At 41.0% G+C, this 19,548-nt stretch overlaps 1 protein-coding gene across 6 annotated transcripts in view; it reads right to left on the bottom strand.

The window, feature by feature from the left end:
- galnt13 (polypeptide N-acetylgalactosaminyltransferase 13) overlaps positions 1-19,548 on the bottom strand; it is a 68,824-nt gene that overhangs the window by 5,791 nt on the left and 43,485 nt on the right. For 4 of the 6 annotated variants that reach the window (XM_015966628.3, XM_070544426.1, XM_015966625.3 and 1 more), the window contains 3 exons: positions 19,284-19,423; positions 15,175-15,273; positions 14,126-14,260 (listed from right to left, as the gene is read on the bottom strand). In XM_015966628.3, coding sequence (XP_015822114.1) covers positions 14,126-14,260; positions 15,175-15,273; positions 19,284-19,423 — 374 coding nt within the window. Of the gene's footprint in view, positions 1-8,413; positions 10,170-13,894; positions 13,925-14,125; positions 14,261-15,174; positions 15,274-19,283; positions 19,424-19,548 lie in introns of those variants that run through there. The other 2 variants (XM_070544429.1, XM_070544428.1) reach the window with 2 other exon arrangements.

The raw sequence follows: 19,548 nt of genomic DNA, 5'->3' as shown, positions 1-19,548 counted from the left end.
TTTAGTCTTTTGGCTAAAGTTCTTTAATGTTAGCCACAATTAAGTCATCCTTTTTTTGTCTTATTTTAGTTGACTGAAAAATGTGTTTTTTCTTCTTTTGATGCAATAATTTTCAACTTGTGGAAAGGAGTTTTTTGCGAGTGAATGGTTCAAACTCACATCTGGGTGCAAAAGAAACAGGGGTGAACACATATCGACGTAACACCAGCATAAACATCAGTACAAGATGTCTGGTTAGCGGTAGCTTGTTCAAACAGCGGTCGGCTCCGGATTCTGATTGGTTCCTTTCTTGTGTAGTTCCGCCTTTTCCATTTGCTGATTAGTTATTTTCTCTAGTTGCCCATTTTTCCATTTTCTGATTGGATTTTCATTTGTCCATTTTCGTCAATGTCTCTTATTCGTCAACAAAAATGTTGGTCAATATTTGTCATCAGTTAGTCATTATTAGTGTGGACAGGGGCAGATTTAGGACTGAAGAAGATTCGGGGCTTAACAAACGCACGTGCGCTCACACACACACACACGTGACACGCACTAGTCAACATCACATATATATTGTCTTGTACCACATAATTTTTATTCTGAAGCTACATATTCAGGGCAGAGTATTGTTCCTGTTAGTGTTTAGTGTGAGATGATAGTAAATATTCCCTTTCTTTCTCCAACAACTTTACCTGATAAGCTAACTTTAGGCAAACCAGCAGCACAACAAATATTTTCAAATAAGACTCACAAACCTGAGTCAACACCAGTCTCATCAAAGCTGGGGTTCTGTCTTTATACTTTTGGTCTAAAAAACGTCCTTATGTCCATCTTCACTCATGCGTTTCAGGCAGAGAGTGTAGAAGAAGCCGGCTGCTGAAGGGCTTCTTCTTCAGTGGTGGAGGCTCAGGCAGGCTGTATACAAACTACTGCCAGCTGCTCCCTCTCTGTTGGACTTTGGTACTGCATGTTACTTCCACGTTTTAGATCCGGGGCTTTTCATAAAACATTCGGGGCTTCAGCCCAAGTAGCCGCGCCTAACGCCGCCCCTGGGTGTGGATATGTTTTTGTTTCATTTTAGTCCGTGAAATTCATTTGTCACGAGAAAAAATAATAAAATGTAGTCAATGAAATGAACACTGTCCAGCATTGGCCATTTCAGGGGAGAGTTTGAAGGGTCGAAGGTTCGAAGGAAAGCCTTTGGAATCCATTCTTACCTACAGCAATCAATTTCCCTCTGGGATTAACAAAGTATTTTTGAATTGAATTGAGTAAATTTTGTGTAGCTTGAGTGGTACCATAGACACGAATACTTAGACATGACATTGGGCGCTGGAAAGCGTAACAGCATTGCTGCCATATTGGGTGGATTCCTCACACTCCAAACCCAATTGAAGTCAATGCAGAGTGAACTACTATGCCCGTGTTTTGTGGTGCCTACGGTTTCAATAACCGGCGCACTACTAAAAACTGATCACGCAGGATTACTTTCGACTTTTCTAGCCTATGTGTTGGAATGTTAATTTTTTTTTATTTATCATGCCATAACATATGTCTGATTTTGTGAAAAAGCATAACGAAATGTGTTTTTAGTTGGGTAAAACACCTTCCTCGGTAGAAATAAAAGCACTGTGGGCGAATGAGAATTCATCCAAGATGGCTGATCGCTGCTACGCCAGCTTCAATAGGCAGTGCCGGTCCAGGGCATCTACGTCTGTGATGTCTGAGTGAAACGCTAGCTATGATCATGTTTCTCAGTCTGTCCTCTAAAATGTCCGAGTGGCACGGGCAGCTAAGTAATTGACAAACGCATTCGAGGATAACGGTAATGGAGCTAGCTTATTTAACAAGTGACTCATTAGATTAAAAGGAATTTTGTTACTTCACCGTGTTACTGATAACTCAACACTGTAGCTGATCGATAATGGAAAACAACAAATGGCAACAAGTGACCGTTTTTTAATCGAATAACAATTTGAAGTAGTAAAGACCATTGGTTCCACACCATTTCTCCCAACACCAACCCCTACCAGCATCATTTTTACAAATGTAATCTGGGCAACCTCACAACCTCAGCACAGACAAAACTGTGGGGAACATCTCGACATCTACGGAGCTCTCAAACTGCCAACACACCCCAGCTGATTTTAAAACATTAATTGCACATAATATGATTTTCTTGCTTGTTTTTCCAACATAAGGAATTAGTTTTAAACCGGGTGTAAGGCAGCGAGCGGTATGCAATCCTTTAAGGAATGCTAGGCTTTAATTAAAAATTCTTTCAGAGGATCTAATTAGGCAGCTTGTAAGAATGCAAATATTTACATCATTTACTCCAGACATCTTTAATTATGTGTTTTTAGCCAGCTTGTGAATAAATTTAAACGTTAAGACAGACAGTGTCATGTTTGGACAATGTTGTGTCTGGAAAAACATTCTCGAATCGACTGCCTGTGTGTTTGTCCTTGACCTCTTCACAAACAAGAAACAAATCCTGGTCTGGGTCCAAACAACGGGCCGTTCCTCCAGGTTTGTTTTAGCCTCCTCCAGCTCCTCAGGGAAATCGGCTTCATTAGTTTCTAATAGTAATATGAAAATTATGAGTGACCTTACATTATATTTATGAAGTGCACTGTTTACAACGACGACCAAAACAGCTTTAAGTGTTTATTCATTTTGAAACCATTGTTTCTGTGAAATGTTTGTTTTTAATTAAGCATCTAATCTATGTTATATTTAATGGATTATGAGCTCCAGTTTGCATTAATTGCTCCTATAAAGGTTTTAATGTCTCACCAACACTATGCATGTGATATACTGAACATTTACATTAACAATGAGACACAGAATGGTGCATTTCTTTTCCTTTTTTCCCCATTTCAGTTTTTGAAATTGTGCCATGCCCCTTAAAAAGCAACGTGTAAAAAAAGAGAATGCTAAAATTCTAATCAACAAACAGAAACCACACGCGGTTTAGTACATTTCTTTTAGTTTATCTAACTGTATTTCACAACAAATATAAAACACTAAAAAAGCTAAAGCTGATCCAGAAACAGCTGCCTTTATCTCTTTTACCACTAAAAGTAATATGGAACATGGCTGCTACATCACACATCATAGGTCAAATGGGCCATCATCTACAAAATAAATGGACCATGAGACAGGTTGTCCCAGGATCTGTCAGCTCCTCATCGGGTGACAGGGACTGATTAACAAGCCCACTTGATGAAAGACTCCGCGGGAGAATAAGCGGCGTCTGAATTCCATTAAGGTGTTTCGGTTTCAGGGTTTTGATTTTGTGTGTGCTGTCAGTTAACAGAGATGCTAGAACAGAACGATGTCATTACTGCATTTCTCTCCTGCTGTTTGTCCCCTCTCACCTGTCAGTCCTGCCTACCTGCCGTTTCTGTCGACACAGGACAGAAAAGCCAAAAACACGAGAAGCTAAAAATCTACCTTGATGTAATGAAATGGACATGAGATTTAGATCATCTGGAGAAAATCTGTAGGTGTCCCTCCAGGACATCAGGGCATCTCCCAATAGGCCCGTTTCTACTATCGGAACTTCTTGGTAATTTTACCAGACATGTGCGGCATACATGTGTCTAAAGAGGGAACCCCGGACACCCAGAACTGCTCCCAACACGGACGTGCCAAAAATTGCAGTTTCACCCTCATCCGCTAGGGGCTTGCACCAGAAGTGAGCAAATCCTCATTGACTCCCATGCTAAAATGCCAACTTCACAGCAGAAATAAACATTTTTACAGCCTGATTCAAATAAACATTTTAGGATAAATAGATCTACATAGTTTACAGTCATGACAACTCAGAGGGGGTGACTTTTTTGTAACTCTTCCATTTAGGTGTAATTAAATACTTGACATTATGAATAATTAGATTTGACTGACAGGTAGCATGAGCTAATGTTAGCAGGGAAGGCCTCAGCCTGGGACTCACATTAATAATGTTGGGCCATTTCCACTCTCTGAACTTTAGTTGTGTCCTCTGTGTTTGGATGTCAATCGTGGAATTATTTGGACAAAGAGGGCAAGCTGTGATTATTGACTGCACTAACAGATCATCCAAGCAGTTTCTGCTTCTTTTTATCAGTAAAATTATATTTCTGTACCTTACAACACTGGTTGAATCGGGACAAATGCTGTGCATTTAAGAAACCACTGCTTGGTCAAAGATGGGTTGAAATATAATGAGTTGGTGTGGCTGCTGGGTAACGAAACTAGAGCTAGGTGAGCTGACTGAGGATGGCAAAGGCATTCGGGCTTCTCTGGTCCACCGCGGCCAAAGATCTGCGAGGTCACCAATGCACAAACAGTTTGCTGGATTTTGGTGCTGTGTTTCCCTTTAACACAGGCGGCCATGCACTCAGAGATCAGCAACTCTGCCGCTACATCTACCCGGAGGCAGTCCAGAAAGACAAGCGCCTGTAATCTATTATTTTGTTCTTTTTTTTACACATTTTAGTAAAAAAAATGTCATAATAAGTTTGACGGTGTTGGTGGCGTCACTTCCGTTTATCAGCGGGCAGCAGAGGACGATGTCGCCCTCTACTGGCCGTGTCCTCCTTGCTGATGACCCTGTCGCATGCATTATCCAATGTGAATACTCCATCGTGTCTGTTCATGGTTTTGTGTCCAGATCTCATTTCTATAGCTTCCTTGATCCATCTTTTTATTTTTGTTGTTCTGCGTTTATGATCCGTGTTCTGTCCCAGTCTGTTATATGGTTTTCCCTTGTGCAGTGGTCTGTTCCAGCTGATTTCTTTATTGTACTTTCTGCTTCTTGTTTTGCTGCTCATGTGTGTCTTCGACTTGTTTTCTTCTCACACTCCTTTCCATGTTCTATTGTTCATGTGTTGAGTTGGCATCCTGTTTCTTCTGAATATGTTTTATTGCAGAATTTGCATGGTATTTCATATATTACTCCACATTTTTTATCTGCTGATATCTTGTCCTTTGGGTGTACAAATCTTTTTCTGACTGTCATGTATGGTTTTGTTGGTGTGTTGATATTATGATTTTTCATTGTTGCTAATATATTTTTCTGTTATGCCTTCGATATTTGGAAGGATTATTTCTAGTTTTGGTTCTAGTCTTTCTGTGTTTCTGGTTCTTCTTGTTGGCTCGTTTTCCATTCATCCATCTATCCATCCATGTTGTTTGTAGTTTTCCTTTTTGCATTGCCCATGTCAGTTCTGTGTTGGTTCTCTATCAATCAAATCAAAGATACTTTATTAATTCCTCTGGGATTAATAAAGTAATAGTTTGCGATCTTGTTCTTCTGTTGTTATATTTGCTCTGTGGTATAATGTTCTGATAACTGACATTTAAGGTATGGTGGGATGTTCAAATGACCATAGTAAATATTGGTTCATGTGTGTTGGTTTCCTATATGTGGGGTTAGGATTAAGCCTGATTCATGCTTCTCCGTCTGCGTCAGTGCGGAGACACGCAACATCCTTGCGGGCCTGCCGGAGAGCTCCGCAAGGACGGACGGAGTCGAGCTCTCTTTTCTAAACATCCGTCAGTCGAGACGGACAATGCAAGCTTGTGATTGGTCAGGACGCCGCTGTTGTCTACAGCGCTGCCATTGTGCCTTCAAAAACATAAAGAGAGCCGAGGATAACAAGCAGCAGACACGGAGAAGCTTGAAGAATACCTCGCGAAAAAACTCTAAAATATGAACATTTAATTCCCCCGTAACTGGAGGAGTGAAAAGATGCACAGCAAGCGTTTTATTTGTGGACGGAAATTACAGGAAACGTGGGTTTAGAGGTGGCGAGCGCATGAAGAGATGGAGGAGAATGAGAGACAAATATGTCCGTGTTAAAAAGTCTCTTACATACAAAAAAACACAATATAAACACACTATCTTGGACCGATACATGACAGGATACCCCAGAACAGCGCTACGCCCTCTGTCATCCTGCCGGGCAATTGCTTTGCAACACTCCCCAGGAGACGGAGAAGTATGAGAGCAAAACGCTTCCGTCAATCCGTGCGTGTCTGTCCCTTGCGGAGCTGACGGAGAAGCATGAACCAGGCTTTAGGGTTAGGTCGATGCTGTTCAGGTGTTTTCTTATAGTCTCCGTTTGTCCTTTCGGAATGATTTCTAGTTTTTCGTCTACGTAGCGTCTCCATAGTTTTATTTTTCAGTCTGGGGGCAGTAGCTTTGGCTTTTGGTTCCAGGTCTTCCATTAAGAACTCACCATGGGTGGCTGATAGTGGATTTCCCAAGGCGGAGCCTTCTAGTTGTTTAACTCATTCACTGCCATTGACAACAAAAGTCATTAAATTAAATGCAACCGTTTACTGCCAATGACAACTAAAGTCGTCATTTGCATTTTTTTTCTGTGTGGGTCTCGGAACGAGCCCCCGCACCGTGAGAACAAACATCCCAGCTCTAAAGCCAATCTTCTTCCGCATACGTCACACGTCATGTGATCAGGAAGCAGAAAATCCATGTGTTAAGAGATCGTTTTGGGCCGCTGCTGTAAAAAAAAAGTGAGGCGCGAACCAGAAAAGCTTCTGTCGATCACAATTCGACAACGGATTATAAAAGAATGGATAACGCTCAAAACGCTTTCGTTGTCTTCTATTGTAATTTTTTCAGTTCTTCTGCTAGTTCTGTGCTGGTTTACAGCGTTGATCTGTGTTACCTAATAGTGGGCTGATGATTCTGCTCATCTCTTTTGCCATGTTGTATGTCGGTGTTCCCTTGCTGTCAACTATTGGTCTCAGTGGAGTATTCTATTTATGTATTTTTGGGATTCCATAAATTCTTACAATTATGTTTGCTGTTGGAATCCATTGTTTTCTACATTTGTTCTGTGTTTAACTTTGTAATCCATTAATTTATTCATTTTTTACACAGTTCAGTAAAAAAGTATTTTTTTTCCTGACATGTTTCAACTAATGCCTCTAGTCATCATCAGAGTTCAACGGCGTTTATCGGTTGGCAGCAGAGGACGATGTCACCCTCTACTGCCCGCGTCCTGTCTACTGGTTTCTACCGTCTCCCGGCTGGAAGTGCCTTCTCTTTGGAGTCACTCAATCGTGTTTTTCTCACTAAAAGCTCCCGAAAACCTCCATTAGCATGTAACTAATGATCCCCTGCTCCCTGACCTTGGCTGACATGAGGGGCCAGGGCGCCCGGCTCCGATCGCAGTAGTCTGAGGCTTTGCTTGTATTTTACAGTTCATATTAGAGCTCCACAGGAGACCAACACAACTACAGCCTTGCACAGAAGCCAAGCGGCCACGCGGGTCGGCTGCCCCGGATCTCTGTCTTAGCTTTGGGGGTTAGCTCAGTTAGCTAGTAGCTACATTGGTTCACTTGCTCATCGACAGGCATCGCCAAACGAGGAGCATTTGTAAAATTGGAAGTTGATGGTAAAGAAGAATAGAAGGAAAAGAAATAAACTGCTTTAAAATCATGATTTCTAAAGACCCAATACCAAAACTATGTTAAGGAACACTCCTGCTGAAGAACAGCTAACCGAACCATCTCCAGGTCACCTTTCCCCCTCCCAGAAACTACCCGAAACTCCTATAGTGGATACACAGCATATGGTCTTGATTACCTGTGTTAATTTCCTCAGAATAAAACAAAACTTCCACAATTTGCACCTCACAGCTGCTTTTCCTCATCGTAATGATCGCACGGAGGAAGGGGCAATGGTCACACATATGGTAAGCAATGGGTGAAATGATGTGAGGTAAAGTCTTGTGATGCACAGAAATACACTGATCTATCCTTGTGGAGCTGAAACAACCAAGTAGACACAAACCTCTGGCCCACCAGTCTGCAGCGTCACACAAGAGTGCCTTGGGAGTCGCTTTTGAGCGAGATAAAATGTAAAACATAAAAAACTATAAACCTCCATCTGCGTGTGGCTTATTTTATCTAGAGGCATACTATAATTGTTCATTAAAATAAGATTGTGCTTTGCTTTTTGACAGAGGATATTCAGACTAATGAGCTCACAGAGATGCTCGGGCCATCTTTGATCTTAAGCTGTAAAACACAGGAGCCTGGCATTCTCTGCCTGGATACAAAGAAGTGCTTGCGGACACACACACACTCGCACACACACACATACACCTACACAGATATTTTTTTTCCTGAAGTGCACATTGCAGACTACCCAACAAGGCTCGTTTGTTCAAACAAAAAGAACAAAGAGCAGGTGGCACACAATCTTCTGCACCTGCCAAAAAATAAGCAAAGAAAATTTTAAATAAAACAACAAAAGGTTGCTTTATTTAGAAAAAGAACCAAGAATTGTATCACAATCCTGGCATTAAAAGCAATGATTTTTAATTTATTATTTTTTTATAATATGGAAATGACAAGCAGCAGGAAGAAAAAATAACATTTCCTGTTTGCCTTTTTTTTTTTTTTTTTTGCCCAGACCACCTCTGATCTATAAGAAGCTGGTTGAAATGTAACTGAAGAGCAATATGGCACCGGAGGGGAGAAGAAATGTCCCACATTTAATCAAATTACTACAAGTGTGAAGGTCCCATATTTTTTTTTCCTTCTTGCTCATAATTATTTCATGCTAGCTTTGGGGCAGAGAAATCTCCCATCTTGACCTCCCAACGAACGAAGCAGCTCCTCTGGAGCAAGTTACCGAGTGTGTGTGCACAGCTGAGGCCGCCTAATTAAACGAGAACGGCTTCTGACCATAAACTTCAGTGGAAGAGCATCCTTTCTGTCACCAGGCAGCGTGGTAGATTTGCAACGAGGCACCAGAGTCCCTGTTCGGGGCGGTGGAAGTAGCTTTTGTTGTGGGAGAGAGAAAAACAGCAGATTCCTTTTATCTCAGAGCAGAGTCAGCAATAGTTTCATTTGCTTTAATGGTGCCCTCTTTCCTCTTGTGTGCATGCTCTCTCTTCTTGTCAGGACGATGCCAAAAGGAACTGAGAGTGCGAGCAACAAATCAGGCCATCTAACAGCATGTCACAACTCTGAGACACACACACACACACACCGGCACTTCTAGGAGCATCAAACCCAATTTTCACTGCTCTGGACACAAAACCTGCCGCATGCTACATGCTCTTTAGCCTTTTGAGAGGTATGGTGGTTTGGGACTCTGAAGTGCAAACCTGAGATAACTCGGCAGCAGAGAATAGGCTTTAGAGAAAATGACAGGCACAAAGGCTGGAAAGGCGAGGAAAGGAAGAAAAAAAACACCCCCAAATGAAAAGAAAAGCTGAGCAAAAGAACATTTCTCACAGAGCTATGTAAATAAGCAGGCTGAGTGGTGAAAAGCGCTGATGACTGGGATTCATTGGATTTTACAATATGTAAATGGCACACAGTGTGCACAGCTGCCTCAGGCCAATAGTGGAGCGATCAGAGCGTCCAGAGCCCTGAAAGGTAGCCTCACAATGAAGGATCACTTCAAAGAACTTGTAAACAATGGCGAGACCGTTTCAATCGCGTGTGCTGGTAGATAATCGGCTAAAAATAAACACGTCCTCCTCCGTTTCAAACATCACTCAGCAGGCGTGGGCTGTCCAGGAGACAGCCTGCGAATATTCACATCTAAATAAAATATTTATATTGGGAAAGAAATGTCGAATGAGATCTAATTTAGCGTGAAAACTAGCTAAAGGTCTTGCAGATAGCATCTTATACACTGAAGCATCTTGACAGGACATCTGTCACTGCTTAATGCGTCGCTGTCTTTATGCGTTCCCTTTAAAAAGGTCACACGTTGAAGCTTTTAACGCTTCCTAAAACAAACTGCTCGCAGCTTCTGAGGCCAAGAAGATCCACAGCATGCTTTGAGTTTCTGCTCCAAATGACAAAAACAAGAATAGAAGAATGATCTAAGAGGCTAATGTACACCTTTCACAACACAATCTTTTCTAAGATACTACAGAACAGCTAAAATGATCACTAGAGTCTATTCTAAAGCTAATCTGCTCACCTTGGGCCACCCCAACATGGCCCCAAGAGCAGACGTATGTTTAGAGGAAATAATCCGTCGGGCTGTAGTAGAGGCGTTTAGCAACCTCTTGACGGGTTTGGTTCTGGAGGATCCAGGACTGGAGAGGGCTGTTGTCACAGTACTCCACGGTTGGGCCGTAGGTGCCGTCCTCCAGGCGGCTGATGGTCAGACATGACTGGGTGATGATGTGGAGGAAGGTGTGCTTCTGCAGCGAGCCAGGAGGGAATGTAAGAGACATGGTCATTGCCAAACTGGAGATGTTGGTTCTTTGAAGTAAAATGTAATCAGTTCCTTTTTTTTACTGCTAAATAATGCCGCTAAAACCTTTAATGTTTCTTTGGTCATAAAACTACGTCTAGACCAGGGTTACAATTGACTGTGTTAAATAAATTGGCGTTCCTGATGGAGTTGGTTTTTTTGAGTAATGTGTAATCAAATGATTTAATTTCATTACGCCGTTTTCGTTACTGATGAGAAAACAAAGTGAGGAATGTTTACGTCCCAGAGCATCACAGCCAGTGAGCAACGAGGAAGAAGTGACCGTGGGAATTCCCGCTCAGTCGGTTCATTCATTCCTCGTAATGACCTCCGATCGTCCTAGGTCATCCTCCATTCATCCAACTGGTACTGGCAGGTTTTCCTGATCCTAGTCCCGCAGTGGCGTGTCCAGATCTTTTAAAATGGGGTGGCCCAGATGAGGCACAACTTTGAGCATGGGTGGCACCAATGGTTATGCTTTTTTTTGTTATACCCCCAAGCCTTTGTGGACAATGAAAAGCCTATTTAAAGGTAAATTAGTGTGGTGGCACCTGGGGTGGCCAATCAAATTCCAAGGGTGGCATGTGCTACCCCAGGCCACTCCCTGAACACGCCCCTGTAGTCCCGCTGTAAAACTGATTCACGGATTTCATGTCCATCTATTTATTTAGTTTCATAATAAATGACCTGACAGAGATTCGAGCCATTTTAGTCCATTAAGTAATTTATATTTTAGTACTAAATTAATTTCTAGTATATAGGTTTTATTAAGAGGGGATCTTCTTTCATATTTCTGTTAAAGACACGCAAAAGTAACTTTTCCTGGTAATTAGTTAATTGTATATCTATTATTTTTGTAGTAATTGAACCAAAGTGGTAACAAAACTAATACATTTTTCTGAGTAACTTGTTTAACAAGCTCAACAATTAAGACAGCTCACAGTTTCTTAACTCATTCACTGCCAATGACGACTAAAGTCGTCATTTGCATTTTTTTTTTTACTGTGTGGGCGTCGGAACGAGCCCCCGCACCGTGTGACCAAACATCCCAGCTCTAAAGCCAATTTTCATCCACGTACGCCACACGTCACATGATCAGGAAGCAGAAAATCCATGTGTTAGGAGATCGTTTTGGACTGCTGCTGTAAAAAAAAGTGAGGCGTGAACCGGAAAAGCTCCTGACGATCACAATTCGACAACAGATTACGAAAGAACGGATAATGCTAGAAACATACGGATTCTTCCTGATGTAAGAGGTGAGTCTACTCTTTGTTTTCGTAGATTTGGCGTCGACATCATCCTAGCACGCAACGTTCTGAGTCTTAAAAAAACAGTAAAAATGGTGAAAACCGCTGACAGCGAAGGGCTTTACTGCACAAAACAGCAGGCAGTGAATGAGTTAAAGGGATACTTATCACATTTTTCATATTTTTAAACCATATATTTAGTATGTGCTGAAATGACTGTTTACGGGTTTAATTCAATGTCATCCAACCCCCCACCCCCGTGGCCAGAATATTCCACTTGCAACTTCAGACTGGCGAGCCGCTCTGTTGGAAAAATTGAGCTGACAAACCTGAAGCTGCAGTCTGGTTCCAGCACATTTCCTGCATGTTTTTGATCATGAACACAACAGATTTGTTTAATTTAGTGATGGACTACTCTTTTAGACACCAAAGAAGGCTGGGAGACATTTCAGCTGTTAAATGAAGGTAGCGGTGCCCGCGAGACCCTTCTTTGTGGCCCCTGATCCACCAATCCAATAAAGGTTGCTATTTAATATGGCCCTCATCCTCTTATGTTTGAGTACCCCTGGATTACGGTGTTGAAGAGACAAATGCACAGTGAGGAGATAGGTTTTGGTTTTGTTTCTACAAGCGGACACTAGGGGGTGCTAAAAGCAAAGCAAAACCTCCTTTTCTTTACCCCTATCTTTGGATTTGAGCGCGTTTTGACTAAGTTGTAAATTTAAGACATGAAATCTGAAATTCTGGGAGCCCTTTTATGTTTTCTTCATCTATATAATGACATATTTTAACCCTTTGGAGGCAGGTGTTGCAGATTTGCAATGTTAAAACCTACCTACCTACCTGGTTACTCCACATACATATTTCATGAGCATTTTTTTAACTTAGTTGTTCGTCCTTTTATCAAAACTTATTTTGAGCCTGAGAGGGTTAATCATCTTTCACTTGTTTTATGATATTTTGTTCTTTTGACTTAATGATTTTTTGACTTTATGATTTTGTCACTTACACATATTCCTGCCATTCCTCTTTGGATATAATACATAGTAATGTGCAGAAATGTAAAAAGAAAAAAAATTGATATTCATTTTATTCCAAACACAGTCTGATTTTTTTGTGTGCAATTATGTTTGCAAACATCTTTTATTAAACCCCAAAAATGTATTTATGTGTTTGTTTTGATAGCTTGTTGCATTCAGAGGCATCAGACTTAAAACTGCTCTGGTTTGTAAACAGTTATCAATCCATCATGGCATGACATTAGAAAGACCATGTTGTTTCACATTATGGACGTGATGCCTGAGTCAAATACTGCAAATGTTTCAGCTGAGAAGACAGAGTTAGATAACAGTTAATAAAGACAAATGGTTGGGGAATTATGATTTTTTTTTTTTTAAATCACAGCAATAAAACTTTCTCATTTCTGGTGAAAAAAAGGGTAAAGAAGTCCTCGGCAGTCGCACCTGAGCCAAAAACAACCAGACAATGCTGTTTACAATAGAGACCAGTCTTCATTGTTTATTCAACCGTTTTCACTTTAAGAAAGCGCCCAGAGAACAAAGCGTAATTAAAGGTTTCCACCTGGGGTTTATTCACTGCTTGATGGAGCGGCCTGCAGGCTTCCATACATGGTCATATAAACATGTCAACAACTTGACATCTCAATCACTCACATGATAACGCCACATCGCTTCTGAGCCTCACCCCAGTGAATTAAAACCTCATAATAAAATTGTTGTATGAGCTGTAAAGTTGTTGTTTTTATTATTAGTCAGGCAATAAGGCCTCGGGAAAGATGTTCTCGGTCTTCTTTGAGATTCGGACTTCTTTTTTATTCCATGCACGTAACATCTGTCTCTCCGTTTGAATGCATACAGCTTGCTGACGCAGGAGGCATTAAGTAAAATTAAACTTCAGTGTTTAATATGCATTGATGTAATTTATCTCACCTTCATTTCAACTTCTGTTACTCAGTCCCACAACTGACTAAGTTGCATACATATTGCATGCAGACATATGTGCACCAATATGTGCATTTTTGATCTGTTATTTTAGGATTTTATATTTGCCTTTTGCAAGAATACACAAATAAAGCTCTCTACTTTGTTACCTTTAATTTAATGCAACAAACCAAAATTTACAGAATGGTCATCAAGTCGAACGTATGCTAAAAATGTGCCTTCTTACATTTTGTTGCATACACAGTGAGTAGAGGTCCACTGTAGAGCTAATTCCTTCATTTTTATGATCACACTGCTGCTGAATCCCCCCGACGGACCAACAAAATGCTAAACTTCACATACAGATTTAAGTGATCTAATCTAAAAGCTACCGACACTTCATAGTCCACACAGGATGCCACGGCACTCCAAGCACAAGACGTGAACTAAAGGGAAATGAAGGAGGGACGACTTGGACAGCTTACCTCAAAATCATACTCCCACTTGCCAACATACTATATGAAATGAGAGAAGATGAGAGACACAGCTGCTGGATGGAAATAGCAACTCAATCTGGGTTTTTTTTATATAAAAAAATAGGGAAGAATAAAACACACATAGTGCCATCTGGTGGAAAAATGGAGGAAATTCATTTTCTAACTTCCTTTCCTGACCACCTGCAGCAGCCTCATTATGGGTTCTTCATGAAATCGTACCTCAGCGTCGTACTCAAACATCTGGTTGCCCTTCATGTGGTGACACTTGAGCATCAGGACAGGTCCGTTGAGCCGGGACGCATCTAGGCACAGGTCATCTGTCCTGATTTCTTTATCTGCTGTGTATGAGAACACCTGGAGGCGCATTTAAAAAACACAAAGGCTGGGCTTAGATCTGGTTTTGGGTCCGTATCCATCATTCCTTTTCCATTCTACTTACTGGCATTGGATTTAATACAAGTTTTTAGCGTTTTTTTTTTTCTGGAACAAGTTTGAGACTGCTTAATTAGAGCTCTGAGGAAAAGGACACTAAAATACAACGGATTTCCAGCCAAAAGATCTTTAAAAAGTGAAAAGAAGAAGACAAGAAAGCTTGGAACGAGCAGAGTTCAGTTTTATTGATGATTTTTGTAGCTCTAAGAGTCTTTGAAGGAATGTTCTGTCATTCTCCCAGCCAAAAGCCTCGAGCCCTGCGCGGTTCTTGATCTGTTTTATGTACAGCACTCCTCTGAGGAGTTTTTATAGTGTTGATGTGAAATAGGAGGAGGGAGTGTGGGAGCCTTTGTACAAATGTCAAGACTCCCCTTATGCATGTTTACGTTGCACTACATTTAGGATATTCTCTTTTAGAAATAAATGTTCTAACTTTTTCATTCTTTGTATATTTGAAACAAATCTTTGCTAATTTCGGTGAAAAATATCTATTTTACTTCAACAATATTCGTTCTTAAAATGCAGCAGACCTTTTCAAAATAAACTTTGAGGTAAAATTTCAAAAAAATGTTATGTTTACATGAGTGAATGCGAGGCTTGCACAGCGGGACCATGTTCCTGGCTTTTTGTAAACTTACTGCATCAATTACTTTATATTGCAAATCATTTCACAGTTACTTGTTAAGGTTGATAGATGCATAGTGTTCATACAGGAAGTGAAGTTAAGCCCAAATGAATAGTGTGCTGACATTTGCAATTTGTGCAATTTCTCTTCTCTAAGGAAATTTTCCTAAATATCAAGAATGAAAACTGCACTAAGGAGTTTTCTCCTTTACCTGGTTTCCACCCATCCCATGACAGTTGAAAAAGCCGACTTTTTCATTCTCTTTTCTTCCCATGTTGTCCACACACTGGTTGGTCTCTACATTTCTGATCTGCAGACAGAAAACAAAGATTGTTAGACGGTTTCTTCACAATAAAATCCACTCCAAACTGATGAAGGTCACAGATACTTGGAATTGTTTTTGATTACTTGTATTTGTATTAAAACTGCTTATTTAATAGGATGTACAAAATCCTGTTCACTGAAACAAAGTAAGATATGCTTTTTGATGAGCCTGATGTTTTTTATTGAAAGTTTCATAACCTTAAAAAACTTTTTGTTCCTTAAACTTGTTTTTTTTTAATGTTTCTACTATGATGGACCACAAAAGGCAAGGCAGCTTTGTTTATATTGCACATTTCGTACACAGAGACAATTCAATGTGCTTTCCATTAGCAAGAATAGCAAGAACATTAAAATCAATGTGACAGCACAATTGAAAAACACACATTAATTTCAGATTCAAGAATCAAAAATAGGACAAGTTAAAGGGTGAGCGGTAACAGTGCAGTAGGTGCAGCATATAAAAGACTGATGAATACATGCGTCACGTTCTCCACACACCAGAGTCCCTCCAGATGCCAACCAAACACTTAAGACTCCAACTTCCATCGTCCCTTTCACCGGAACTTCCACACCTATCATCTCACAAAGGTATAGAGCTCCGGACGTCACGTGACTCTCAGAGAGTAGACGCCATGTTGGCAGGCAATAAAGGTAAACAAAATGAACGGGATCGACTTGGATTTGACTTCATCGGAGTTTGCTTCACATTTTAAAACCGAATAAATCGTTTTATATAGTCAGAAATTAAATAGACTAAACATCTCCGACCCTTACCGTGCCCCTGGGATACTTTTTAAAAATGCCAGAAGCTGTCGGAGCGGACTTCTTACCAGACCTGGCCAGGGAACGCCTTGGGATTTCCCCGGAGGAGCTGGCCCAAGTGGCTGGGGAGAGGGAAGTCTGGGCCTCTCGACGCTACTGCCCCCCGCAACCAGACTCCGGATAAGCGGATGAAAATGGATGGATGGACAAATAACATACATTTACATGTAAGTAGTTTAAATAGAGTGCTGTGCTGTTTGAATGTATAAACTGAACGCCAAGAGAAATCACTAGTTTGATTGTTTTCCGTGAATAAAATAAAAATGTCAGGCAGGAGCGTCTCAGGATTTGTCTGAGATCCGTCTCGGTGAGACAGATAATAGCAATCCAAAGTGCTTTTTATGTGTGATCTGACAATTGATCAACCCTTGCTTAAAAATTAAATACAGCTTAGCCGGTTAATTGCTGTGATCATAAGACACGTAAACGGCAGCACGCAGAACTCACGAGGAAACGTTTTACGTGATGTTTACTTGTTGCTATGAGTAATAAGACAGAAAAAGCCACGCCAAAATAAGTTTAGGAAGCCCACTAAGAATCGTAATAAAAGCATTTAAAATAAATACCATACACAGTTGAGGAAACGTTGGTTTAAGTACCTGATATGAAGTGGTCGCTGCATAAGCGAAAACCTTTACTCTCGGGATCCCACAGCTGCATTTCAGCCTGGTCACTAGCGCGTTTTATTACAATGATCCAACGTTTGCAGCATTCCGGATCTTGGGGAATCCTGTAGAAGGCTCATTCCTTATGTCGTCAGTGTCTGTTCTGCATCCTGGGGCACAACAGGAATCTACCATATTTCCCGTTTGATTTGAGTTTTCTGACAATAACAAACAGCCCAGCTGCGGGCTTCTGCATGCCAAGATGGCGCCGTTTCGATTTGAACTGTTGCATGCCGGGAGAAGTGACGTCAACTCCCGGAGCTCTATATCAGGAAGTACGGTTCACCAGCTCTACACTCAGTCATTGGTTGTCTACCGTGTCTAGAGTTTTGAGCCCTGCTCTTGAATTACTGAGCTTCCTCGTTCTCCAGTCATACTGACATTCCTCCCTCGGTAAGTGAGTTTTTCTTATCTAATTACGGAACGACTACACGGCCCCGTTGCCATTCGAGCCTTGTGCCATCGCTCCCAGATTAAAGATGTGTTAGCCACTCATGACGCTAGCATCTCCGCGTTTGAGTTGATCAACACGCTACATTCCGAGCCATCATTACAACATGAAAGTTTAAATTTTGATTTAAAAGTTACTAGAGTTGGGCACAAGGTAAGGAAGCTGTGTAGAGCTTTAAGAACAGGAGTGGCGTGCTTGGTTCTCTTGGTTCTTGTTAAGACTCTAGCAGCGGCATTCTGAGGAAGTTGCAGTTGCTTCACAGCTTTTATTTAGGGAGGCGTTCCCCCCCTAAATGTTCAAAAAGATGGCTTTGTTCGGGTTCACAACTTCACTTTGTTTATACTCATGATTTTATTTTCTACGTTTATCACTGCTATTGTTTTTCTGATGTTTTTACTGGTTAGAGGTATTTGCCCTGATCTTTATCATGTTGTACAGCGCTTTGTGATTTATATCTGTGAAAGGCGCTATATAAATAAACTTTTACTTACTTACTTACTTTATTTCGAAGACCAGTGAAAAGACAATTGCAATTCTTGAATCAGAACTTGACAGAACTCCGTAGCCCTTTGCTGACCAGCAACTGCCCTCAACAGTTTTTTGGTTTGCTTAGGAATGCTTGGGGGAGGTTTCAACCAGCTTTTTAGCAACAGCGTATTAAGACAGCTTTTCAGTTTGCCCACCATCAATAATAATTCAGAAGAAGAAGTCAAGATTGAACACTGACGTCACCTACACTCGTTTGAGGGACCTGAAGGAGACCATGAAATCACAGACAATAGTGATGGTGACCTGGCTTTATTGCTTCTGGACTTGTAAGTTTTTTGTCCAACAGTGTGGACTTTTTACTTTGTGGCTTATTTTAATATCAGTTGGCTTGCGTTAGTGTTAGCTTGTTGTCAGTGCTAGCTACAGCAGGCTGCAGCAGAGTTTACAACAACTGTGAATACCACTTTCAACCAGGATGGGCAAGCGGGAAACTTATTGTGTTGCTTCAAAGTTGTCGGAAGACTACTAGCAACAGCAAAAATAATGAAGTTGTATTAAGAAAAAGGACTTTTATTTACGCTGCCTCACTGCTACCTAGGATTGACTGAATAGTGTTTGTTGTTAGCCTCAAGGGCAACCTGCTGGCTTGATTATCACCTGTAAGTCACTTTGAACAAAAGTGTCTGCTAAGTACAGAAACATAAACACTTAGTTTAAAATGTTGCATTTTCAACATTAAATTTACTTTCAACACTGCACATTTTTTGCCAACCTCTATTATCACAGCTCTGAGTGGCTTATTACCCACTCAGCTAATTCACAAACTAATGCACCCGCAGAGCTGAAGCTGAGCTGACTGTTGTCCGGGCCATTATAAAGCCTCCCATGCAGAAATAAAAATGACCTTCACATTTAGGTGATACTAAACCTAAAAGCTGCATCAGGTGAGGGGAGGGCTGGCTGATGGGACCCAGCTTAGAGGGAAACAAGGGGAGAGTGACGGCTTTAAACAGCAGAGCAGCAACGATGAAAATTCTCCCATCCTCAGCTGTCAGAAGATTACAAGTTCTTTTAAGGATAAACTCTTGACTGACATAACTTGCAAACAGCCTTTTTTGCTGAAGAGAGCACGCTCAATGCCAGTTTTGACTCTAAAAAAACTGTAATGGAGCTTTTTAATAGAAAAGCTTATTAGAACGTAAACAGCTACACTATGAACAGCGTTGTTACTTTTCTGTCTTTGATGTTTTGCTTGCTGAGTAAAAATCCAATAAATGCATGCTTGAGCATTTTCTCTCTTTCCCAGCTTGAACGGCATAATAGTGTAAAAACAGTTTCGAGGGATCAATACAGACTGTGTGAGCATCCAGGTTGTTCTTGATTGTGCAAGTTCGGGACAAACAGCCCTGCACTTTTTAGATTTTTTTTTTCTTGTTTTCTTAGCCCTGTGTTGATTCTCAGCATTGCTGTCTATGAAAGCACAAAGCAGCAGCTACGAGGAGCCAAGTGCAGAAAAAAACAACCTCTGGGGCACGATGAGAAATTACAAGAGTACAAGAGTGCTCATACTTCACCAAGCGAGTAGTATCTTCTTGGGATCTGGGAGTCTGGGTAGATGTTCTCGAGATACCAGGAAAAAGGTTTGCACTTCAAGGTCTCTTTGAGAGCTTTACGAGAGGAGACGTCTCCGTAGTCCACCCGCATCACACCTGCAGAGGTCCACACAGAGATTCAAATTTATTCCTCTCAGAATGAGCTGGGTTTAAACATTTTTGCTGAAGGATATAAAAAACGAGAGAAGCTGATGTGTTTTGTTGCATCACCGTCACTAAAC

This window comes from Nothobranchius furzeri, chromosome 14 (genome assembly GCF_043380555.1).
Source record: "Nothobranchius furzeri strain GRZ-AD chromosome 14, NfurGRZ-RIMD1, whole genome shotgun sequence".
NCBI lineage: Eukaryota > Metazoa > Chordata > Actinopteri > Cyprinodontiformes > Nothobranchiidae > Nothobranchius > Nothobranchius furzeri.
Note: the sequence above shows the minus strand (reverse complement) of the source record. Positions and strands in the feature narration are given on the sequence as shown.